At 39.5% G+C, this 25,865-nt stretch overlaps 1 protein-coding gene across 1 annotated transcript; it reads left to right on the top strand.

The window, feature by feature from the left end:
• Positions 1-393: 393 nt before the first annotated feature.
• STMND1 (stathmin domain containing 1) lies at positions 394-17,327 on the top strand. The gene is made up of 5 exons (XM_057698133.1): positions 394-600; positions 3,633-3,813; positions 8,601-8,752; positions 16,027-16,158; positions 16,865-17,327. Exons 1-5 carry the CDS (start codon positions 394-396, stop codon positions 17,147-17,149), a joined length of 957 nt encoding a protein of 318 aa, XP_057554116.1. The 3' UTR covers positions 17,150-17,327.
• Positions 17,328-25,865: the final 8,538 nt, after the last annotated feature.

Consider the following 25,865-nt stretch of genomic DNA (forward strand, 5'->3'; position numbering starts at 1 on the left):
AAAATTTCAGGTCCCACCTCTTTTCCTCGTTTTCGCTGCCATGGTCCTCGTTCATGTTTAATCCAGCCTCTCCTGGACAGTTGCAGCCATCATAACGGGTCACCCTGTTCTGTCACCCTTCCTGCCTTCTACTCCTGCCATCTGCACTAACCCAAGAGCGATCTTCCTAAAAATCGCACCTGATCATTTTATTTTATGTCCACGTATAAAAAATCCTACAAAGGCCTCCTGTTGCCTTCAAAATAAAATGACATGTCTTTACTTGTCACAAAAGACTCTCCCACCTCAGCACCTACCACTTCCTACCTCGGTCTACTTCTACTAAACTGGAATAATTCAAGCTCCTGGGCACACCATGTTGTTTCACACCCCATACTTTTTCCTGTGTCTAGAATGACCTTTTCTTCTTCCCCACTGGAAGCTCGTTCATCGAGACCTGATTCAAGCATCTTCTCGTTGACACCGTTTGTGACCCCCAACAAGACACAAACGTGTATCCGTGTGACGGGGCTGTGCTGTAAAGGGCGGGAGTTGGAGGGTGGAATCTTGAGGCCCTTTGAAGATTCAGGGGAGGAGAAGATCACCCCTCGGGCCAAAATAGTAAAATCAATAGACATTTAAAAGACCAAACTCTGTAAAAGATGCTTATGTTCTTGCCTCTTCCAGGGACACTGTGTAGGCTTCCTCTGGTGTGTGTGTCTCAGATGGAGAAGAAGCTGACTGATAACATCTACTAGAGGCCTGGGCTTCCATTGAATGAGGAGTGGGAGATAAAAGTTATTCTGAATATATTAAGTTACGTCCTTTCAACATAAATGACCGTTCTTTAAGTCTAATCAGTTTAGCTTTACGAAAGACTCCTTGTATTTTCCATCTTGTGCTGCGGAATTATGAAAAATTTGACATGGACCAGCATTTTGAAGTTGGTGGTTTACTGAATCACCTATAGGCCCTTTTTATGCTGTTTCAACCTATTTACAAGCAGTGAAACCATGGTATGAAGAAACAGACATCCTTAAAAGGAGAAGGTGGGATTTTAAGTCAGTGCAGGATTTATAGAGGGCCCTCTGGAAACACATGTTAATATAAAATGTGTATATCCTCTGACTCAGCAGGTCCACATCTAGGAATTCATTCTCATGGAAGGACTGGGTGAGTTCACACTGATGTATATGCACAGATATTATGCCAGTACTGTTTATCATATTGAGAAGCTAGAAACCTAGATGTCCTTCAGTAGGAATTAGTTAAATAAATTGTGGTATATTTACATAATGGACTACAATGAAATCGTCAAATAAACAACTACTCTCACCATTAAATACAATGAGATAGACCTATATGTATTGACATAGATAGATGTCTTTGATATATTGTTAATAGAAAAAACAGGTTACAGAAATATATCACTTAATCTGATTTCTTTTGTTTTTTAAACAGCTTTATTGAAATATAAGCCACATATATTGATACAATTCATCCATTTAAAATGCACAATTCACCACCATTTACTCTTTGTTGTGGTGCATGGAATTCTCAGTGTGGTGGCTTCTCTTTTTGCAGAGCACAGGGTCTAGGCACGAGGGCTTCAGTAGTTGCAGCACTCGGGCTCAGTAGTTGTGGCTCATGGGCTTAGTTGCTCTACAGCATGTGGGATCTTCCTGGACCAGGGATCGAACCTGTGTGCCCTGCATTGGCAGGCGGATTCTTAACCACTGTGCTACCAGGGAAGTCCCTAAATCCACCTTCTGTTTCTATTAATCTGCCTCTTCTGAACATGTCATATAAATGGAATGATCTACTGGCTTCTTTCACTTAGTTTAATGTTGTCAGATGTCATCTATATTGTAACGTGTATCAGTACTTCATTTCATTTTATTGCCAAATACTATTCCTTGATATGGATAGGTCACATTTAATTTATCTGGTCATTTGGGTTGCTTCCACTTTTTGGATGTTTGAATAATAACTATGAACATTTGTGTGCAAGTTTTTGTATGAACAGACATTTTAATTTTGCTTGGGTATATACTTAGGAGTGGAATTTCTGGGTCATCTGGTAACTGTATGTTAAGAGGAAATTTTTGAGGAACTCTCAAGTCATTTTCCAAAGTGGCTGCACCATTTTACATTCCCACGGCACTGTGTGAGGGTTCCAGTTTCTCCACATCCTTGGCAACACTTCTTATTGTGTATCTGTTTCATGTCAGTCATCCTAGTGGGTATGAAGTGCTATCTCATTGTGGTTTTGATTTGTGTCTCCCTGATGACCAGGGATATTGAACATCTTTTCATGTGCTTACTGGCCAATTCCAAGTTATTTTGAAAGATTATAGTTATATGATCAAACACATTTGGGAAGTTGTATACTAAGATGTCAATAGTGCTTCTGTCTTTCTTATTTTCTACTGTGTTTCTGTATCCGTCAGGGTTTTACCAAAAGATCAGAACCAGTGGGATGGATGAACAGAAGATAAACAGAGGTATTATAAGAAATTGGCTTATGCAATTATAAGGGCTGGCAAAGCAAGTCCAAAATCCATACAATAGAATAGATGGTCAGGAAGGCTAGGCTGGAGCTGAAGCTGCATCTACAGAATTCCTTCTCCCTGGAAAAAACTTCATTTCTACTCTTAAGGCCTTCAACTGATTGGATGAGGCCCACCTAGATTATTGCGGATCATTTCCTTTACTTAAAGTCAACTAATTGTAGATGTTACCTACATCTACCAAATACCTTCACAGCAAAGCCTAGATTAGTGTTTGATAGAATAACTGGCTACAATAGCCTAGCTCAGTTGACCCCTGAAACTGATCATCACAGCTACCTTCTGTTTTATTTAATTATTTGTAGGAGTCCATATTACTTATTTCATCTGCAAAAACAATAATGGTAGTTTCATTTAAAAAACCTTTTATATACAGCAGTATCTTTGTTTTTCACACTTGGTGATTAAACTTGTTCATCTTGGTATCCTCCAGAATGCTCAGCATAATAGCTTGTACCTGGTAGATACCCTATTAGTCACCATGTTAGTTTCCTACTGCTGCTATAACACATTAATGTAAGTTTAGTGGCTGAAAACAACACAGTTCTATTCTTTCATAGTTCTGGAGGTCAGAAGTCCAAAATCAGTTCCACTGGGGTCAAGTCAAGATGTTTGCTGGGCTGGTTCCTTTCAGAGGCTCTGAGGAGAGAATCTTTTTCCTCAATTTTTCCAGCTTCTAGAGCTGCATTCCTTACATTCCTCAGCCTTGGCCCTTCCTGCATCTTCATTGCTGGTACTGCAGTATCTTCAACTATGTCTCTGCTTCCGATGTCACGTCACCATCTCCTTCTCTGTGGTCAAATCTTCCTCTGCCTCCCTCTTCTAAGGACACCTGTAATTACATTCAGAGCCCACCTAGATAGTCCGGGATACTCGTGCTATCACCAGGTCCTTAATTTAATCACACCTGCTAAGTCCCTTTTGCCATGTAAGGTCACATCAGCTGGTTGCTGGGCACTATTCAGCCTGCCACAGATACTAGTTGGCTAAATATTCACAAAGCAGACCTTGTGACATTTTCATTTTCCAAGAAACCATTTTCTAAGATATCTTGACTCTCACAAAGCCATTCCCTTTTCACAGGCTGATGTTGCTGTGGCTCATTCTGGGGAGAATTGCAGACCCCAGATTGAAACTGCATTGCCCAAGGACACTCTGGGTGGCCCTGGAGGCCTGGACAAGCAGGACCAGTTGGGAAGCTTACCTGGAACCATTCCAGAAAGTTCCCCATCTCCTAGTGAAAGAAACAGAAGAATAAATTCAGGTAACGGCCCCCGTTCATGTCGATCTCTGTAAAGTACTATTTCTCTGAATATATTTTATAATGTGTGTTTGGTGACTCTTATCACAGCTTTGTGAGCCAGGCAATGCTTCAAATGGCAAGGTCCCATCTCTAAGACATTAGGAATTAGCCTTAGGCCATCATTATGTGAATAAGTAATACTAACCATTCATCTTCTTGTCAATGACATAATTAAAACTTTTTTTTTTTAAACTAAGAGCCTTTATTGGTGGTTGGGATAAGGCCTTGGGTATAGGAGTTGCACAGGGCTTTAGTTAAATTCCTCAAAACTCCCACTATGTTAACATCTTTCCAAAGCAGAGTTCTGCATTTGAAAAAATAACTATTTCTCCTGTCTCTCCCAATTCAAAGTTATCAGCAAACATACAATAAAAATATCTTTCAAAAACATAAATGACATGATTTTGACCTGGTGTGTTGAAACTGTTTGTGGTTTTTCCTATGGTATGTTTTCACTTCACATGAGTTACCCTTCTGGTGTTAAGAGCTCTTGTTTCTGTTTCATCAGGCTTTGAAACAAATTGAACTTAACAGACTTCAAGGAAGACTTATTTGGGTGGGAAGTTTCATTTCATTCCTTCCTGTTGTAGCTTCTTCCCTAGGGTCTGGTTAGAGTTAGACAATAGATTGGGTAGTAAGTGAGATTCTCTTTCCTGGACTTGCGTGGCAGCTCGGGTTATGACAGATTTTCTTTTTTAATGCCCATTTTATTTATTTTTCAATTGAAGTATAGTTGATTTCCAATATTATATTAGTTCCAGGAGTACAGCATAGGGATTCAGTATTTTTACAGACTGTACTCCATTAAAAGTTATTACAAAGTAATGGCTATAATTCCCTGGGCTATAAAATCTATCCTTGTTGCTTATCTATTTTATAGGTAGCAGTTTGTATCTCTACATCACCTACCCCTGTCTCACCCCTCCCCCTCCATCTCCCCTTCCGTAACCACTAGTGTGTTTTCTGTATCTGTGAGTCTGTTTCTGTTTTGCATATATATTCATTTGTGTTATTTTTTAGATCCCACATATAAGTGATATCATACAGTATGTTTCTTTCTCTGTCTGACTTATTCCACTAAGTATAATATTCTCACGAATTTCACATTCACCCTTGTCCTGTGTTTCTGATAGGGTGTAGGCATGACCTCTGAGGATGAGGGAGGAGGTATGGGGTGCAGGACAGGGATGGCCGCTCCCTTTCCCTCTGTGTTGGGCCAGCACATGTGTTTTTTCTCTCTGATAATTCTGTTGCTGAGAATCCCTCCTAGACTGCAATGCGATGCTCCATATGCATGTGTTAACAGACTAGACTGTCAGGACAGGCACCAGGGTGCCCTCAGACAGGCATCCTGCCATCTGTACACTGTTGCGAGCAGTGTGGGGAGGGAGGGCCCCAAGTAAGCAGGATGGTGCTAAGAGAGACCAGCAGGGGAGGGACTGAACCACCAAAGCAGGTGTTTTCAAAACATAGTGTAAATGCGTTTTCAGGAAAGATCGTCCCACAGGATGAATAAGAACCAGTGCCCTGGGCTTTCTATTTGTTCTCTGCCCCGTTTCCTCTCTGTCTCCTCTCTGCCTCCCTGCTCTTCACAGCTACAGAGTATATTTGTTGAAAATTTCAAGTTTCACGCAACATTGTAAGTCAACTATACTTCAATAATTTTATTTTAAATTTTGAGTTCCACACTAACATTTCCCAAGTATTTCCTTTTATTAAAGCAAAAACCAAAAAACAAAAAAAAATTTTCTGCGAAATTCCCTGGAGGTCCAGTGGTGAGGATCCTGCACTCTCGTTGCTGGGGGTGGGGGTGGGGTGGTCCCAGGTTCAATCCCTGGTCCGGGAACTAAGATCCTACAAGCTGCGTGGTACAACTGAAAAAACAACCAAAAAACCAAACCAAAACCAAAAAACAAACAACAACTTCTGATTTTGAGTAGTTTCAGATTAAGAAAAGTTGCCCAAAAGAAAGAATGCGTATATTCTTTCACCCAGATTCCCCCAAAGTTAACGTTGTTCCACACCTGTGTTATCATTTTCCCTTCTCTTCCCTCCCTCACTCTTCTCTCTCCCCCCTTCTCCCATATACAGCTATATTTTTTTTGAGAGTAAGTCACAGACATAATGATACTTTACTCCGAAATATAAGTGTGCATTTCCTAGAAACAAGGACATTCTTTGCAAAATCACAGTACAAGGATCCAAATCAGGCCATTACCACTCATGCAGTACTGTTATCTCACCTGTTCAACTTGTGTCACAAGTGTTCTTTAGAAATAAATTTCTGGTTCAAGATCTAATGCAGAATCTATGTTTATTGTAGTTGTCATGTGGCTTTAGTTTCCTTTAATCTGAAACAATCCCTTGGCTTTTTTTGTCTTTTAAAACCTTGATATATTTGGAGATTTGGGCCATTTATTTTGTAGAATGTTCCTCATTTGGGGTTTGTTTCATATTTCCTCATGATTAGGAAATCATGATTATGCATTTTTAGTGAGAATACCAAAAATGATATTGTATCCTGCTTGGTACATCAAATCAGGAGGTATGCGATATCCATTTTTGACTTTTATTGTGGGTTTGGGGTTTTTTGGGTTTGTTTTGTTTTGTTTTTGGCCTTTCTAAAGTTTTTTTTTTTAATGCAGTAAAATGTATCAATCTTTTCTTTCATTGAATCTGGATTTTGAGACATAGCTAGAAAGCCTTTCCCTACACTAAGGTTAAAGATGAGTCCACCCGTGTTTCCTTGTATGATTTCGCTTTTTGCACTTAAATGCTTATGAAATTTCTAACGGCATGAGCTGATGCTAATGTAAATATTAACTACATAGGAAATAAAACTGGATTTTCAGTATGATGTCAAATTTATAAAAATTAAATTTCATATGTCAACAATGGCAACCTCTGAGTGTTAAGAGTGTGGACCTTTTTATTTTCCTCTCTATTCTTTTCTGTATATTCCAAGTTTACTCTGATAACCACATATTACTTTTATAATCAGAAAGAAGCAGTGTTATTTGTAAACATTCCCCCGATGGTCTTCAGCGTCCCAAGAAATCATGAATATTAGTTGAAAAGACTGACACAATCCAGGGATTTCTGTATAAGTGGGGTACTGAAAATGTCAAGCCAAGTACTTTGATGGACTCAGAAAAGAATGGGTCAAAATGGTTAAAATAACTTTATTATGCAAGTGACAGACGTCAACGATGACATTCTTTTTAGGAACATCCTGAAAGTAAAGTGGACCGTGACCGGTTGGGGCTGTTTACATAACATATTTGGGAAGGAGTACAGTGAGGGGGTGAAGAACATGGATGCTGACGTCAAGTAGACTTGGATTCAAATCCTAGTTAATTCACTTACTACCTATGTCACCTCGAGCAAGTTAATTAGCCTCTCTAATTTCATTTATTTATAAAATAGAGACACTAACATCTCTACCATAGAATTTACGTTTGAATTAGATGTTAAAAAGAACATAAAGTACCAGGACATACTGCCAAGCACATGAGTGCTCAATCAATAGTCATTATTATTATTTTGACCCTTGCAGATAAGCCCACCTTCTAACAAAAAATCATTCTAATTCCTTGAGGAGGACTCACCTCTTCTTAATTGATTTTTTTCTCTGTTCTTTTAATTTCTAGTTTACCTCCTTAAAACCCATGCTTTACTACTCTGTACCAAAATCTGCACAGAGCACTTTAAAATGAGAACTGACTCTATTTATTGGCTGCATGGGCAGAAGACATAGCACTGGAAAGGTGATAAGATTATAGGAAATTTGTTGGATTTAACTGCAGTGGTCAATTAGGGAAATCTCTAATACCAGGAAGGTTAATATTCTGAACTGAGAGACATTGGTGTGTGTGTGTGTCTGTGTGTGTGTGTGTGTGTGTGTGTGTTTCCTATCTTCCCATTACAGATTCATGAAAACTGTCTTTGTTAACTAGTGAGGTTAGAAATTTTCATAAAAATACTCCATCCACTGGATGGAATGGACTTAAAATAGAAGAGAGCTCATTTCTGAGAGCCCCTCAATGTACCTTTATTTTATGAGGCTGTGAAAACGGATGCTTGCTTGCTTATTTATATAATTGGGGTGATTTGTAATGGGTGTGGTCTCTCTCATTAGTGGTCCCCTATAAACTGTTTCAGTGCCATTTTTAGAATAAAAATTTAGCTACCGCTTGACTCTAATTCTGATTTGGTTCAAAGACTCTTTTCAAAAAGGCATGCTTTTACTTATGTAGATTTAGCAGATGGCGTAATTGTAAACTCAGGGTTGCAGAACTAGAAGTCTCTTGGCAACATCACGCTGTTTATCCTTTGTATACAAAGCATAGAAACCAAACTGCAACTCATAGGAGTCACGGAAAGACTCTCTCATTCGTGGCTGTGGTTTAGCTTCATAATTATTGCACGGAATGCATGTAATCGTACCCAAGTGTATAAGTGTTGTTACAACACAAAAGCAGTACATAGCAGCACATGAAAGACTTTTTCTTATGTTCATATTCGACCTGCTAAGTAAACAGTATATTATGTTGATATGTATCCTCTGTAAGAACATGAAGGATTTGAACTTCAAAGGATTATAAAGATTTGTAATAGAAACAGATATTTAGGTACAAGTGTTGAGACTAAGAATTAATTAGCATAATTTTATAAGGCATGTATTTAGCACTTGGTTGATAAAATGTTCATGCTTAAATGTCATTTTCTTTTTTCTTTTCCTTTGGAAGACCTAGTGATTGGTGGGTTAATCCATAAACCCGAACCCTTAGAGAATCGAGAGCGACAAAAATCATCAGACATCCTGGAGGAGTTAATTGTTCAAGGAATAATACAAAGCCACAGCAAAGTGTTTAGAAATGGAGAATCATACGATGTCACGGCAAGTAATTTTGTAATTAACACTAGCTTATAGTTAAAAATAGTAACAGAAGATGACTGATCATTTTTTCCACCAATATGTGTCTTAGTGTCACAATACGGATTACAGCGTTTATCTAAGCCAGTTTTTTCCCCCATAAACTCCCTCACCCCTCTGCCCACCATCCTTCTCTACGGATTCAGGAATTGCCTGTAATGATTAATGAATCCAATAAAACACATCTTGCATTTTACCAAATTTGAGACATGATAAGCCCCATTGAATAAAATGCCTTCATTCTTTCAGCAATTTTTTTTTTAAATTTATTTATTTTATTTTTTATTTATTGGCTGCATTGGGTCTTTGTTTCTGCGCTTGGGCTTTCTGTAGTTGCGGACAGTGGGAGCGAATCTTCATTGCAGTGGCGAATCTTCATTGCAGTGGGCGGGCTCCTTATTGCAGTGGTTCCTCTTGCTGCGGAGCACAGGCTCTAGGTGCATGGCCTTCAGTGGTTACGGCACTCGGGCTCAGTAGTTGTGGCGCACAGGCTTAGTTGCTCTGTGGCGTGTGGCATCTTCCCAGCCCAGGACTCGAACCCATGTCCCCTCAATTGACAGGTGGATTCTTAACCACTGTGCCACCAGGGAAGCCATCAGCAATTTTTATCAAACGTTGTCTGTGTACTAGATATGTGAATATAAAACTGAATGCTGACTTATCCAATAAGAAGATAGGCCTAAATGTCAAAGCTAAAATAAATACATGTAAACATTTATATACACACCCTGAGGTCAACCATGAGGAAATAAATACAATGATAAAAATTGTTATACCCTTAATTTTCTTTGTCCATACATCTTGTCTAATCTCTCATTGTTTTTCTGTAGTGTGAGCAATATTTGTAGCCTGATTTTAACTGCTTGTGGCCAAAGTCTTGAGTTCTTAACTTTTCAAAAAGTTCTTCGTAAACCTATGAAGAGGATAGCAGGTTTGCTGTTTTGTTTAGCTCTCTTATTTGTTTGGGTTTCTTTTTAAGCCACTGTTCCTGGCAGCACCCATAACCCTAAAGCATAGACAAAGGAAAGAAGATAAAAAGAAGAAATAACACCAAAAAGAAGCTTAAGGGAAAATGAATAGGAAAGAAAAGAAAGAAACAGAAATGATGGAAATGGAGACCAGAAATTATGTCAAAGACGCCTCATTGGTGGCCAGTCCCCTGTGTTGTAGGGAAAACAATCAACAGGGAATAAAAAGGTTCATTAGTAAAATCACGTTTGCCACCAAGAGACCAAGTCTCTTAGTGTTTCAATAAAGGTAATTTCCTTCTGTGTGTGTGGAACTTGCTGAGAACTCATGAATAAAAGCCAAAGTGGCATTCTCTTTTTGGAGAAGGAAAAATAAGTCCTGCAGAAAGTATTTGGCCAAAGAAAGGAGATTGTTAAGACTTATGAATGATATTATCAGGCTACCAATAAGAAGAAGAAGTGGGGGGAAGTGGAAGGTAAAAATGGACCATATAATGGAAAAGATGATGCCAAGAAAATGACAGTTTACATTGGCACAAGGCTAGCTATCAGATACAAGGCATTTTGGAGTACCTTATCTTACTTCAAAGTACTAAAAAAAAATGCTGCATCTTTAATATGGAAAGAGCAAGGAGAGTTTTTTTTTTCTCACTGTAGGTGTATCTCTGGGGGTCAGAAAATAATAGGTGGGTCAAAAAGAAAAGACAGGAGAGCCGTCTGGAGGAGGATAGATTGTGGGAACATTCAGTAGCTAAGCAGTGCCTTCTGAAGAGCAATGCTGTGGACCCTTGACGCTCAGGCCAGTGGGAGTAGCATTAAAACATTTTTCAGTGATTCCAACGCCAGAGATGAATGAGTTCAGACTCAGACCTCACAAGGGCACCAGCAAGGTTAATTAATATAAGCTACATTGTGAAAGAAACATATCTATTAAAAAATGAAAACTACAGGCTTGACTTTCAATAACATCATTAAGAAAGCCAAGGATAAAGACTGTGTTTGTATTCCTATTATGTAGAAATGGAATGGTTGTCAGGATCATAGTTGGAGTGGTCTCAAAAGGATTTAAATGTGACAGGACTGCAGAGGTAGGCAAGAATAACAGTTTTTTGGTTTTGGGGGTTTTTTTTTTTGCTTTGGAATTGGGCCAAGATGTCCAACAAAAACCAGAGTTGCAACAGGCTGGAGCTGTAATGCATAGCTGTGCATCTTACTGCCTAGTGCAGTCCTTAACCTGCACATTTGCATCACTCAGGAAGCTTTCAAAACTCCTGAGACCAGTGGCTGGGGGTGGGCCCAGAACGTGGTGCTTTTGAAAGCTCCCAGGTGGTTCCAGTGGGCAGCCCAGACTGAGAACCACTGCCTTGAAGTTTCAGTAAAAATGTACACCAAGCCCTCAAGTTTGCTCTCAAGCTGGGAAGGGTTAAAGTTTTTGAAATTGAAATCCCCCATTCACTGTGAAGGAGTGAATATTCCTGAAAATAGAACATATGTTCACTGTAGGACTAAAGTGGTACCCACGAAGCCTGTGGAAATGAAGAGATATGATTGTTCAGTGTCACAGGTAAAGTCTCTTTGAATTCAGGTGTAGCTGAGAACATGTGTGTCAGACACCAGATGTCTTGAATATTTGGGAGAAAGTTATGGGGCCAATACAAAAAGATGAGAATGAATATTGAAGGACAGAAAGGGGAACCATATTAAGAATGAAAATATTATGAGGCAGTTCATACTTTTAACTAAGAAACAAAGAGTCAAAGGAAACAAAAAGGGGATACTCAAAAAAAAGGGATGTTTATGTCAGCAGGCACTACAATACGATGAATCCAATCAGACATGTAGACACCATTTCTTCATTGCTTTAAAAAAACTTTAAATGAAATATTACAGGAAAAAAAACAGCACAATAAGTGTGAGAATATTTTAAAAACAAGGCTTCTTATATAGACCAACAGTGTACATAAATACAAGGGAATTTTGGTCATAGATCTGTGCCCATCTTAGCCAGTTCATTATCTTTAATTCAGTTATCATTTAGAGTGAAATATAATAAAGATGCTGACAAGGGGACTCCCCTATAAGCTAGTCTCGTCCTAGAAATCCACAGCAGTATCTGCGTCCACAGGGCCCCCATCATCTTTTTTCTTAATTTTTTTCATCACTTGCTTGTTAGCCATTCCATAGCCCCTCCGATAATCTGCCAGCAAGCATATTCATGCTAATAGATGTTACGCTCACTCAGAATGCATTATAATGATATGTAGGAAATACAATGTTGAGAAGCTGAATTATCAGACTAGGTGAATCTTCCAGTATATTTTAAAACATTCTACTGAGACCCCAGTGACTGTATTATAAACATATGTTGGTTTTCTGTACACATATAAATATGTGTATGAATTGGTACAGATCTCTTTAAAGAGATGGGATTGGCTCTCATTTATCCACATAGGCATTATCCACTTTGAAGGTCTTTTACCCCAAATTCATTTCTCCCGTCCTGGGTTTCCCTGCTTAAGACTCTCAATCCTCTATTGATACCTTCTGTCTCTAGTCCAAGTTGATTCCCTTTGCCAGGCAACTTCTGTCCTTGATCACCTTCAGTGCAGTTAGGGAGTTTGTTGACAATGTATCAGGGTCTCTAACATTATTTGCTGAAACTCATGGGGAGTTTTTTACGGAGGAGGAAGTTGACCGGGTAAAGGCAAAATAATGGCAGTTAACGCTCAGAGTGAATGCTCAGAGTGACCGTCTTAGGAGGTTTTAACAGTGACAGAGCAGGAGTGAAAGATCTCTTGTGAGAAACTTTAGCTTCTTCTATGCAAAAGACTCCCATTAAGGGAACATAGCCAAGGTGGATTTATCTGTCGGTCAATCGTTAACTAGGAAAGCTCTGAGGAAGACACAGTGGATGCAGGAAGTAATGTATACAAGTTAGGTTGGCGAGAAATGAGACCCCCATCTTATCACAGCATCTTTGGGCATGCCATCCCTGCTGGTGTTCATAAAGAAAATAAATGAACTAGTAACTTCTCTAGGTTTTAAGGTCATTTTTTTTTTTTTTTAGAGTTTCTGTAGGTAGCACCTCTCTACGTATAATGCTATCATTTTTTAAGTGCCATCAGTTGGTAACTCCTGACTTTATAAGATCCAGTGGTAAAGAATACAGATAGCCTTCCTCCAGTCTTTTGATGCTTTTCTTTAAAATGTCAAACTCAAGAAAGGACAAGGCCTCACAGGTAGGATAACTTCCACAAGGGGGAGGAAGTACATGATTTCTTAAGCATCATTTTGGGATAGTGACAGGAAGAGGCCACCCAAACCAAAAAGCCCAAGTTCTCTGGAAACTATTGATCTCATCATTTAAATCAAGGTTCAAACTCCTACGTAAGCCTGAAGGAGCCTTTCTTTATTGGATCTTAGATGACTATTTCATTCTCTCTTAGTTTGCTTTGAGTGAACGTCCCCCCAAAATTATTTCATCGTAATTTCACAGTATCTCTAGTTGAGCCCCCCATAGCAAGTATGTCTGTCTTTTCAGCAGATGGCTTTTGCCAGCAGGGAGCCTAAAAGCCAGTTGTCATAAAAATAATACAAGGATGGGGGAGAGGAAACTTGCTTTGACAAACATCTCCCAGTTTTCCTGTAGTGAACAATTTCTCACCACATAAAACTGTCTGAAGGCTGCAACTGAGCCAAAACTTTAATAAATGTTTTCCCTTTAAAAGGCTTTCCAAGAATCATAGATTTTTAAAGCTGGAAGGAATCTTAGTCGTCCTCAGCAAGTTGCAGAGCAGCATATATGGTATAATTTTGAGAAAAGTGAGTCCAAAGAGAGGAAGTGTTTTGTGTCAGGTCACACAGCGGGTATTAGGAGTAGACCTGGGGTTAAACAGAGCCCGGGCCTCCTGCCTGCTGGCCCCTGTGATCCTGAGTCTCATTTCTCTCCTTTGTGACAAATACTGTATTTGGTCATGATTCTGTGTGCTGTCATTGAAAAAAATCACTGTTTTCACTGGATGAAAAGTAATTACCATTTATTAAGTGCCTAGTGTATACTTTCCTTTAAAAAAAAATTCCTGTGAAGTAAATATTATTAAACCTATTTTACAAATGAGGAAGGGAAGGCTTACAGAGTTTAAGAATTTGTGCGAAATCACACTGTGACGGAGCCAGCATTCACATCCAGGGCTGGTGTGTGTCTGATCTGCTGCCTTTTCCTGCTATGCTGCACTGTCTCTCTTGTGTGATTTATTTTCTCAGTAGCTACCGTGTTGCAATCTGAAGAGACAGTCTTTTTGATATGACAATGGATTTCAATATCTCGTTTGTCTTTAAAAGTCTTTAGAGAAATTATCTAGAACAACATAGGAGTACCTAGTCGGAGATGTTGCAGGTTCGGTTCTAGGCCACTGCAATGAAGCAAATATCACAATAAATCGAGTTACACGAATTTTTTGGTCTCCCAGGGCATATGAAAGTTATGTTTACTCTATAGTGTAGTCTAATAAGTGTGTGACAACATTATGTCTAATAAAACAATGTTCAGATCTTAATTTAAAAATACTTATATTGCTAAAAAATGCTAACCATCATCTGGCCTTCATTGAGTCGTAATCTTTTTGCAATAGAGCATCAAAGATTACTGATCACAGATCACCATAATAAATGTAATAATAATGAAAAAGTTTGAACCCTTGCGAGAATTACCAAAATGTGAAACAGACATATAAAGCAAGCAAAGGCTTTTGGAAAAATGGCGCCAATAGACTTGGTCGATACAGGGTTGCCACCAATCTTCAATTTGTAAAAAAAACCAAAATATCTTTGAAGCACAATTAAGCGAAGCACAATAAAATGAGGTCTGCCTGTATTTGGTTCATTTTATAATGAAGGCTTGGTGTTCATTAAGACAGTTTAATAACTCTTTATACACTGACCTAGAAAGATGTCCATATGGAATCTAGAAAAATGGTGCTGATGAACCTAGTGGCAGGGCAGGAATAGAGATGCAAAAGTACAGAACTGACTTGAAGACACCGGTGGGGGCATGGGGGTGAGGAGCTGGGAAGTAGTGAGACAGTAGCACTGACATATACACACTACCAAATGTAAACTAGATAGCTAGTGGGAAGCTGCTACAGAGCACAGGGAGATCAGCTCAATGCTTGGTGAAGACCTAAAGGGATGGGATAAGGAGGGTGGGAGGGAGGCTCAAGAGGGAGGGGACACGGGGATTTATGTATACGTATAGCTGATTCACTCTGTTGTACAGCAGAAACTAGCACAATACTGTAAAGCAATTATACTCCAATAAAGAAAAAAAATAAAGTGAAAAAAAGCAAATTGCAGAACAGTGTATATAGTATAATTCCATTGATTGGCTGAACATGACAGATGCACTGTGAATATGTATGGATATAGATATAAGTGCACAGAGAATGTCTGGAAAGACACACACCAAACTCTTTAAATGCTGATGAGTGGGGCTGGGGGCCAGCTTGTTAAACAGAGGATTAGGGCACTATTTATGTATCATTTTAATTTTCCAAAACCAAGGTATATTATTTAAAAAACCAGTTTTTAAAAATTAAACTTTCTTTATAAACCTTTACAACAATTTAACCTTTTTTAATAACTAAAAATTATAATCGGTCATCATCACTGCTTTAAACTATATAAAAGGTAGTCAGTCATAGCAAATAGTCTGGTTTTTTTTCTTTTATCCTGAAAACATTTGTAAAGAACCAACAGTAAAGCCTGGTGCAGAGTTGCTACATCAGTAATTATTAATTCTCTCCTCCACAAGACCAAAAGTCCTAAAATGAATCCCAATCCCAAATGAAAGTCATTTGTGGCTTATAGAATATTATAAAATCATGGGGTTTAACTTTTTACCTTGAATTACAAATTCATCGTTCATTTGCCTCCTTTTCCCATCTTGTATTTGTTCTCCAGATTTTTTCCCCCTTCTCATGAGCCCTCTTCCACCTCTGCATTCTTTCATGTTTTTTTTTTTTTATAATAGTTTGTTTTTTCCTAGACATCAAATAGATATCTTTCTCTTAGGAATTAGTTCTGTTGTTACCAGGAATTAAGTCTTTAGGGATGAGTTCAGTTGTTACCAGTTTTCACATCATTGTTTTAAAAAATCTATCCAAAAATCTGTTTAGACTTTTAGAACACCTTAAACAATGTTTATTCTTATTGTCTTTCTCCTCTGCCAGTAAATACGTTTGTTTCTCCATTTTAAAAAGTGTCTTCCTCCAGGTGAACACGACTGAGAAGCCTCTAAGAAAGCCACCAGCCAAGCTGAAAAAACTTAAGATCAAAAAGGAAGTAAAAGATTTCACGATGAAGGACATAGAAGAGAAGATGCCGGCGGAGGAGGAGCTTAGGAAGGTACCCCAGCTCTCGTGTGAAGGGCGCTGCCTCTGAAATGCGCACATCCTCTCCCGTCAGCTGCTTTAGGACTGATTGCATGGATTGCATTAATTCTCTTAGTGATCTCTATGCTCCCTATGCTGTACGTTTAATTTTTTAAAGTTCTCTTAGTATGGTGAAGAAATGAAGCACTCTCCTGAAGTTGGTTGAATTACAGTTTCATCCATATAGTCTAAGGAAGCAATATCCACTTCTGAGAATTAAGTATAGCGTTTTTTCCTATTTAAAAAAAGAGAAACTTCAGTCGGGCCCAGGGATGGCAAGAGGTCCTGGGTTGGAGAATGGGAGCTGAGAGGGGGCCATGCAGACCCTCAGACAACTCCTGCAGCATTACACACACGTGGTCCCCATAACCCTCTGTCCACCATTCTGCGAGGAACCAGCCTTCACAGCTTTGGTCTGACAGCCTTTACTTCATGTCTCTAGTTGGCCTCTCAGAAAGCATGGACTAGACCGTAGCTTCATGAGAGTATGTCTGGAGGGTGTCTGGAGGGCATGGGTGGGGGGCGGTTCTGTCTTCTTCAACAGTAATTCCTCAACCTCTGCTTGTTGAATGAGTGAGTAATGAAAAAGAGAAGCCAGGAATGTTCATCACAGGCAGTAGCAATGAGAATTTGGAGAAAGTTGCTTGGACTCTTTTTCACTCTTTAATACTGCTTTTCAGACTAAAGAAGAAGAGATTAAAAAAAGGCTATGGAGTGACCAACTTCTGACCCTGGCCCATCATTCAGATTCAGCTGAATGGGGTGGGGAGGAGGCTCCGTTTGCCAAAGGACTTAAAACCGTGAGTTGTGCCGCGTTTGAACCATCTGAACTGCAAGAAGGAAAGCTGTTGAAAAGGAAGAAGAGTAAAAGTGATACAACTTCAATCGACAGAAATTACAGTTACGAAGGTATTGGGGGCGTGGAGTCAGACATGTCCTACAACCAGGCAGATGACGTATTCTAATAAGCCATTTTATGTGAGTTTCGTGAAAAGGCTTCCTTTCCCTCAGGTGTGACATTCTTAGTATGTGTCACATTTTCCTTGACAACCTGACCCCTCGCCCACTGGAATGTGCCTCTGGTTTAGGAATGGCGGTGTGAGCTGCCTGGGCTGGAGCTTAACTGAGTAAACTAAACGGCTATGCTAGCTTTTTTTTTTTTTTTTTTTTTAAAAGGGAGATTTGAATAGTTTTGGTTTTATAAAATTGTCATTCTCCTTCAGTGTGGCTTCAAACATTGTGAAAATGTCTTTCATTTATGAGCACCTTTCAGCTTCCATTCATGTATTTGTGCCAAAGGAAATCCTTCTTTTTGGTTCCTGCCCCTTGGCTGTGTCTGCCCTCTGAGGGTCCCTTAAGATAAATTGTATGGATTTATGTTAAGTATTTTCATGATCTGTGTGCTTCATATGTTGTATGTTTATGTGGTTTTTTTTTTCCGATTCTCTTCATGTTGTGTTGTGATTAAAGCAATATCCTGAAGTTGGCTGAATTACAGTTTTCATCCATATAGCTTAAGGAAGCAATAACCACTTCTCAGAATTAAATGAAGTATAGAGTTTTCTTCGTATGAAAAATGAAAAACTTTAATTGGGGCTGGGGTGGGAGGAGATCCAAAGCCTTATTTCCTTGCGGGATTTATTGGCCCTCATCTTACTGGAATTATACTGTGGCTCTTCCGTCTCCCTCACTACCCACATCCAGTCAGTTATCGGGTCTTATGAGTCTACATATGAAGATCTCTTGCATCCCTTTTCGTACTTTCCCCTGTCATTACCTAGTTCAGAGCCCCCAACCATCATTCGGCTAGATTACTACAACAGTCTTCTTAGTATTTATTCAATGGTCTTCTGCTGCAACCCTTTGTTGGCACCCTTTTACGGTCAAGGTAAAGTCCAGACTTCTTTTTCTGACTGGTAAGGCTCTCAGCTTTCACAATTCACTCCTGCTGAACTTCCAGTTCCTCAAACTCAGCACACCCCCTAGCCCCTGCATCTTTGCACGTGCTGTTCCAGCCTTCCCCTCTCCCCATCTCACTGCTTCACTTGACTGATGCCTTCTTGTTTTTCACGTCTCCACTCAGACACCACGTCCTCTGAAGCCCGTGGTCTGGGTTGGTGGCCCTCTCTCATAGTTGCCTTTTGGCAGCCCGGGTTGCTCGGTGTCACACTTGGCACCCTTTGTAGGAATTACCGGATGCGTGTCCATCTTCACCACTAGATGTATCAGTTCCGGCAGGGCAGAGGAGGGGTGTCTTGATCACAGTTGCAGTTTTGTACCTTGGAAAGTGAGTGGCACATGATACATGCCGTGTAAATGTTTCGCCATGGGTGTAAATCAATACACCATACATCCTCCAAAGCTAGAGGGCAGCCCCAGGAGATGGCTTGTTTCCCTGGGAACCCATGGCGGGTGACAGTGCTGATTTGAGCAGAAGGCCACCAGGCACCTCCTGTTTGTACAGTCCCTTTGGGATGTTGCCAGTGAACACCTCATCTTCCTGTAGCCTGTAGGATGGAGGACTCCTGCAGCAATGAGGTATGATGGTGGTAGTGGAGGCGGCTTCTTTCAAAACACATTCCAGAACCAAAACCTTTAAGAATCAGTCTTCTTACAGCGGTACCTTGAAAAGTCCTGTAGACTCCCTGTGCCCCTTTTACCTTACAGTAAGTCCCCTATGTACGAACTTTCAAGTTGGAAGCTTTCAAAGATGTGAATGTGCGTTCCATCAACATCAGGCATGGGTGAAACTGCAGCTTGCCCTCTTGTCTCCTATTGCCTACGGTCCTTCAGCTCTACCATATCCCACCTCCTCTCTCTCCTCCGGTCAGTAACTAACTCTTCTTGCCTGTTCACTGGATGCCAGCCCCTGTATGCCTGCTGTTGTACTGTACTACTGTACTTTTCAAGGTAGGCCAGCTATTGTACTGGACTGTGAGATTTAAAATGTTTTCTTTATTTTGTGTTTGTTTTTTTTATGTATTATTTGTGTGAAAAGTATTCTAAACCTATTGTAGTACAGTACTATAGAGCCAATTGTGTTAGTTGGGTACCTAGGCTAACTTTGTTGGACTTAGGAACAAATTGAACTTACGAACGTGCTCTCCAAACAGAACTCGTTCATATGTAGGAGACTTACCTTATATGTTAATTGGGGATCGCCATTTTCCCAGAGGTGTACTGAAATAATGTGTTTAAAAGTACTGTGCAAACTAGAATATGCTGCAATATGTATAGCATATTATTTATAAAAATTCCTGTGGGCAACATTATGGTTTTCATCTGTCCATAGGTTTTTCTGTGGAGATGACCTCGTGGTGGCATGTGGCAATCGTATGCAATATTAGATCGGCTGATGATTTACTAGTACAAAATGATTGTATTGGGATACTTAGGAAAAGTTTGACTATCATTCATATCTCTGCAAATAATAACATTTAAATGACCAAAAATATATCCAGTACAAATTTATAGTAATTCTTCTAAGTTAAATCAACCCTCAAATTTACTAAATACCCAAATATTATAATACTTTCTCTTGAAATCTTATGCTTTCACTTATGCTAATTATAGTGGCTTGGAAGTCATGTTTATTGATTTAAAATATATATAATATAGATGTGAACATTATTACTGATACCCGGGCTTGAAAACCTCTTTCTCTATATAAAGTGAAACATGCCAAGTAGTAACACACCCTAAATTATAAGCCATATATATTCTTAACAAGGCTGTCCATTTTAACAGGATGGAAAGAGAGATGATGAGTTACCTGGATTCTGGGAACTTCCCTAAAACTCTGGGCGTGTTACTACTCATAAAACCATCTGAGGGTTTAGGGATGAAGAGGAGGCTCAGAGACTGTAAGCCCTCCCCACCCTCCTAGAGCCACTAGCATCAACTGGGAGCAAGGCTTGTGTTTGAAACTGCTCTGCCGCCAATGAGCCAGCAACCCCGTCTCTGCAAAATTTAAAAAACAAACAAAACAAAACCAACAACTTCAAATGTAAATATGACTGTTTTCCCCATGATTAACTTTCTTTTTTTTTTAAAGATGATTCACACTGAACATTAAGGATTGAGATTTCTAGAATATTGCCTCTGGGAATAATGTTAATTTTATCTATTGAAATAACATAATTGGTTTTCTCATTCTTAAAACATAAAGTTTTGAACATCACCAGCGTACTTCAATTAAAACCAAACCACAACCTTCAGGAAGTTATGAGTCAGAAGATGAGATAAGATAAATATCTTTATAATCATTTTAATTGAGGGCAGCTGAAAAAATGCCTGTATTGATTTCCTTGTGAAAGATGGCCTTGCTGTATCTAATAGAAGGTACTTTGATTTCTAGTAAAAATCCTCCAGTTTTTCTGGGAAATTAAAAAAAAAAACTTATGGATAACATATTTATTTAAAATGATATTTAAAAGGTGCATTTAAAAATATTTCACATATATTTAAAATATACGTAATGTAAGAGTCATGTTAGCAAAAGTAATTTTGCAATCACAAGGACAAAAATAGAATTTATCATAGGGTGTTGCTATAGTGACTACCGGTAATTTAAGACTGTGCCTATTTCTGTGTTTGTTATTTCATTATCAGTAAATAGCTTGTATTCGAAGGGGTAATTATACAGTAAAAACTGCATTCTAAAGATGTAGAATGCTACGGTATGTCAGCAGATAGATCACCTTTGCACCCTCGTAACCTGTGTGTACAGCGCCTTCCTGTAGATGGTGGAATTTATGTCTCAGGAGATCAATAAAGGGCATTATTTTAAAATAAACTGTGGGAGATGACCATTACGGTCTCTCTGTGTCACTCGTATTTGCTTCTTAAAAATAATAGACATCTCTGTTTTTATTTTCCTAAATTCCATAAGTAATATGTTATAGGAAATATGCACTGAAAAAAATATAAGAATCAAAAAAACACCAGGAATCCAACATTTTCCCCTCCTACCAAGAAAACTACTGGAAACATTTAGCTGTACTGTAGGTACAACTTCTTTCCTCGCATAAATGCACTCATACAACATAAACTGTTTCGTAACTTGCTTTTGTCACTCAAAAGTACAGTATCTTTTCATGTAAATAAATCTGCTCCCACAGTATCATTCTTTTTTTTTTTTTTAATTACTTTTTGGGGATACACCAAGTTCAATCATCTGTTTTTATACACATATCCCCATATTCCCTCCCTTCCTTGACTCCCCCACCCTCGAGTCCCCCCCACCCTCCCTGCCCCAGTCCTCTAAGGCATCTTCCATCCTCGAGTTGGACTCCCTTTGTTATACAACTTCCCACTGACTATCTGTTTTACAGTTGGTAGTATATATATGTCTGTGCTACTCTCTCGCTTCTTCTCAGTTTCCCCTTCACCCCCTGCCCCCTCCCATACCTCGAGTTCTCCAGTCCATTCTCTGTATCTGCCTCCTTGTTCTTGTCACTGAGTTCATCAGTACCATTTTTAGATTCCGTATATGTGAGTTAGCATACAATGTCCTTCTTTTTCTGACTTACTTCACTCTGTATGACAGATTGTAGTTCTATCCACCTCATTACATATAGCTCCATCTCATCCCTTTTTATAGCTGAGTAATATTCCATTGTGTATATATGCCACATCTTCTTTATCCATTCCTTTGTTGATGGGCATTTAGGTTGCTTCCATGTCCTGGCTATTGTAAATAGTGCTGCAATAAACATTATGGTACAAGTTTCTTTTGGGATTATGGTTTTCTTTGGGTATATGCCCAGTAGTGGGATTACTGGATCATAGGGTAGTTCTATTTGTAGTTTTTTAAGGAACCTCCAAATTGTTTTCCATAATGGCTGTACCAACTTACAGTCCCAACAGTGCAGGAGAGTTCCCTTCACAGTATCATTCTTAATGATGTACCGTTGTTTACTTTCCCTGTTATGTGTTTAGGGATTCTCATCCTTAAAGACAGTCATAACACATTTCTGATTCTGTTTTTTATAAGCTTGTAGGTAAAATGACTTGAACATTTGACCGTTAACCACAGACTGAACCCCTGGGAAGGCAGACAGTCGCCATCCTTTTTGCCCGGGACCCTGCTTTCCATTGCTCTGATTCTTGGTCACTGCCCCTCAGAGGGCAAATGACCAGTCTTGCAAATTCACCTTCAGACTCTTCTGTTCAGGAAGCTACATTCGCCTCATGACAGTTGTATTCAGCACATTGAGATGGCAGGTATGCTTCAAAAAAGCCCACGTGATACAATGTTTTAAAAAAGAGATGATTATATCCTAGTGAGCTTTTCACTGATCGGGAGTAAAGGCTACCTGCATTTGTGAACTGTTACTGACAGAGAAGTGTTTACTGTTAAGGATCTATTATTGACAGAGAAGTGTTTACAGTTAAGGATCTATCACCTTTTCTCTTGCCGTTTAGAAACAAGAAATCGCTGTCAGGAAAATTAAGTGATCATCTATTTTAAGTGTGAAATGCGGCCATTCTAAACATCAGGGTCATGAAAGCAGTAGTTCAATTCCTAGTCATTTCTAGTAATTAAAACTTACATTTCCTCTCTATGTAATACAGTTCAATCCCTGAACCAAACATATTGCTTAAGAAGGGATATGACAGTTCATGCTTTTTCCTCCTTCACCTAAATAGCAGTGCTCACTTGTTTAATGGGAGAAAGACTGTACAGAGGATGAGCCCTTAACCAACCTTGTGGGATTGGCCTGTGCCAATGGTTCGCAGCGTGTGGCCCCCTACCAGCAGCGTCAGATTCACTTGGGAACTTGTGATAAATACAAGTTCTCAGCCCTGCCCCTGAACCTTCTGTATCAAATCATGGGGCTGAGCAATCTGAGGTTAACAGGCCCTCCAGGTGATGCACACTCAGGTTTGCCCTATATGTTCGTTCACTCCAAAAGCCTACCCAGCCATGCCCACAGTAAGCTGCCCATTTATGACTAGAAGGCCACTTTCCAGCAGGTTCAATTACCCATGCACCTAAGGGTCAAGTTGAATATTTACAAAGAGTCAGTTATATCTCTTCTAAAACCCATTAATGCCATTTGTACTGATGTATGTTCAGGCCATTCAATATGGCTGTTCCCTTGCTCTCTGTACATATCCTGCTCAACCAGTCCCCACTTCACTCAGGTGACTATCCAATCTTCTTAATTATGAGGCTTAATTAACTGTCTACCTGCTTACCCCTTGCCCTACTTGCTGGTTTCCCTGGTAACTGATGAGTCAACCTGACGTCAATTCCCCATGTAAATGGTAGCCTCCTTCTCTTGCAAGTACCGAAGACTGTGCCTGTATCCTGCCTGCTGTCTGCTGTACATGGTGGGATGTTTCTCCAGGACCTTTTGCTTCAGACACGTGAGATCCCCCATCCGATAGCCGTTGATGTCTCTGTCACTGTCACTGGGCTGTTTCTTTGGTCTAGAGTCTGGGCAACTACAAAGCTTGCAAGTCTGCGGGGTGCAGCCCAACAACTGGCTATTACATTTAATTTCGAAATGCTTTTTGGAAAAATGTGATCTGTAAAGGAATAGACAAGACTGTAAAAAAAAAAAAAATCTTTGAAGCTTCTAGACGCCCATGGTTTCATAAAATGTACAAATTTCACCCTCTGGTTCAAGGAAACTAAACCTGCAATTGTAGATAATGCATTATGAATGTGGTTTTTCCTGACTATGCCTTGGTTTTACATCACAGTATTTTCAGGTGAAAGTACATATAAATGTTTTAAATTAAAACAAAATATTTAGGGTATATACGCACAGGTTTTAAGACTCCCTGTCTTACTATTTTTATTAACTAATAATCTCCCACACGATTCATCTATTGTATTTTTAAGAAAATTTCTAACACAATCTTTAATATGCTGACCCCCAAATGTTTAATATTTTAAATTTAAAATGAGTTGTTTCCTCACATGCCATTCAAAAGTGCAGGAAATATTTTTTTAACCACTTAAGGGTTTGGAATTTTAAAAAAGTTGGAAGATGCTATTATTTCCTTAAGCGTGGTCATTGGAGGTTTTGGTTATTTTCAACTTATAAGTAAGTAATTATAAACAATTCTACAGTCAACACCAAAATGCCAGCTTATTAGCCTTAAGTTTCATCTCATAAATTCTGTAAAATGGACATTTTAATTTTGGATCTTTAATTTTAATTAATTAATTAATTTTATTGGCTGTGTTGGTTCTTTTTTGCTGTGCGCAAGCTTTCTTTTTAGTTGCGGTGAGTGGGGGCTACTCTTCATTGTGGTGCACGGGCTCGTTACCATGGCTTCTCTTGTTGCAGAGCATGGGCTCTAGGAGCGTGGGCTTCAGTAGTTGCAGCACATGGGCTCAATAGTTGTGGCTCACGGGCTCTAAAGTGCAGGCTCAATAGTTGTGGCGCACGGTGTTAGTTGCACCGCAGCATGTGGGATCTTCCTGGGGCAGGGATCAAACCCGTGTCCCCTGCATTGGCAGGCGGATTCTCAACCACTGCGCCACCTAGGAAGCCCCATTTTGAATCTTGCATCTGCCATTGCAGAGAAGTTGACAATGCAGAGAATTGCTATTTCCATAGGAGTATGGTGACAGTCAGCGATTGCTGGATTAGCCCAGAATACTTGGAACCATTTATTTAATTCTTCAAGGAGGGACTGTTTATCCCTTTGTCCTTCCAGACTTGTTGAAATCTGTGCAGCTTGAATGTGGGAAACCCACACCAGAAAAAACAAGCAAACAAGTAATTATGAGCTGCAGCTGAGATAGAGAAATTCATTTGGACCTCAGTCCTCAGTCCAGGGCGAACAACTGCTGGCCTGCCAATCAGATGCTAGAACGACTTACTTCTCCAGCACAATACTCTCTACGGCAAAGGAACAGAGTGATGTCCTTGGCAGACGGCCTTGGAGTCTTGGCTTGGACAAAATAGTACATTACACTCGCAGCAATATAGCAATTGTAGGTTAAATGTGGTCGAGTCATTGGCAATTTCATGTCACTCAGTCTAATAAAAGCCTGCTCTTTCATATGATCAAGGAGTACTTCAGGGCCTGCCTAGGCAGACTTCCCCAGGCTGGGGTGAGGACAGCCTCTGGGGGACTTGGGACCCTCACAGTGACCAACCTCCCAACAGCCAGGCAGCTCGAGCCCTCCCAGGGGCGGCTGCTTCATGAATATTTCTCCCCATCCCCCACATCACCTCAACAAGATCAGTGAACATTCTTCAATTTGTTTTTTTTTTTTCTCCTTCCTTTGGTCTTTTTTTAAAATTTGTTTTATTGAACTGTAGTTGATTTACAATATTGTGTTAATTTCTGCTGTACAGCAAAGTGATTCATTATACATATATATGCATTGTTTTTTATACTTTCCCGTTACGGTTTATCACAGTGTATTGAATATAATTCCCTGTGCTATACAGTATCACCTTGTTTTTTTTTTTTTAAGCTCTTTATTGGAATATAATTGCTTTACACTCTTGTTTCAGTTTTTGAGGTACACCAAAGTGAATCAGCTGTATTTATACATATATCCCCATATCCCCTCCCTCCCGTGACTCCCTCCCACCCTCCCTGTCCTGGCCCTCTAAAGCATCACCTATCATCAAGTTGATCTCCCTGTGTTATACAGCAACTTCCCACTAGCTATTTTACATTTGGTCATGTATCTATGCCTATGCT

Source organism: Hippopotamus amphibius, chromosome 11 (genome assembly GCF_030028045.1).
Source record: "Hippopotamus amphibius kiboko isolate mHipAmp2 chromosome 11, mHipAmp2.hap2, whole genome shotgun sequence".
Lineage (NCBI taxonomy): Eukaryota > Metazoa > Chordata > Mammalia > Artiodactyla > Hippopotamidae > Hippopotamus > Hippopotamus amphibius.

What these genes read in the sequence shown, in the direction of transcription:
- STMND1 (XM_057698133.1), top strand. Translation starts at nt 394, where the DNA reads ATGACCTTTTCTTCTTCCCCACTGGAAGCTCGTTCATCGAGACCTGAT. An exon ending in TCACCCCTCGGGCCAAAATA is followed by an intron (nt 601 to 3,632) that starts GTAAAATCAATA and finishes CCCTTTTCACAG; the next exon opens with GCTGATGTTGCTGTGGCTCA. An exon ending in GAGAATCATACGATGTCACG is followed by an intron (nt 8,753 to 16,026) that starts GCAAGTAATTTT and finishes GTCTTCCTCCAG; the next exon opens with GTGAACACGACTGAGAAGCC.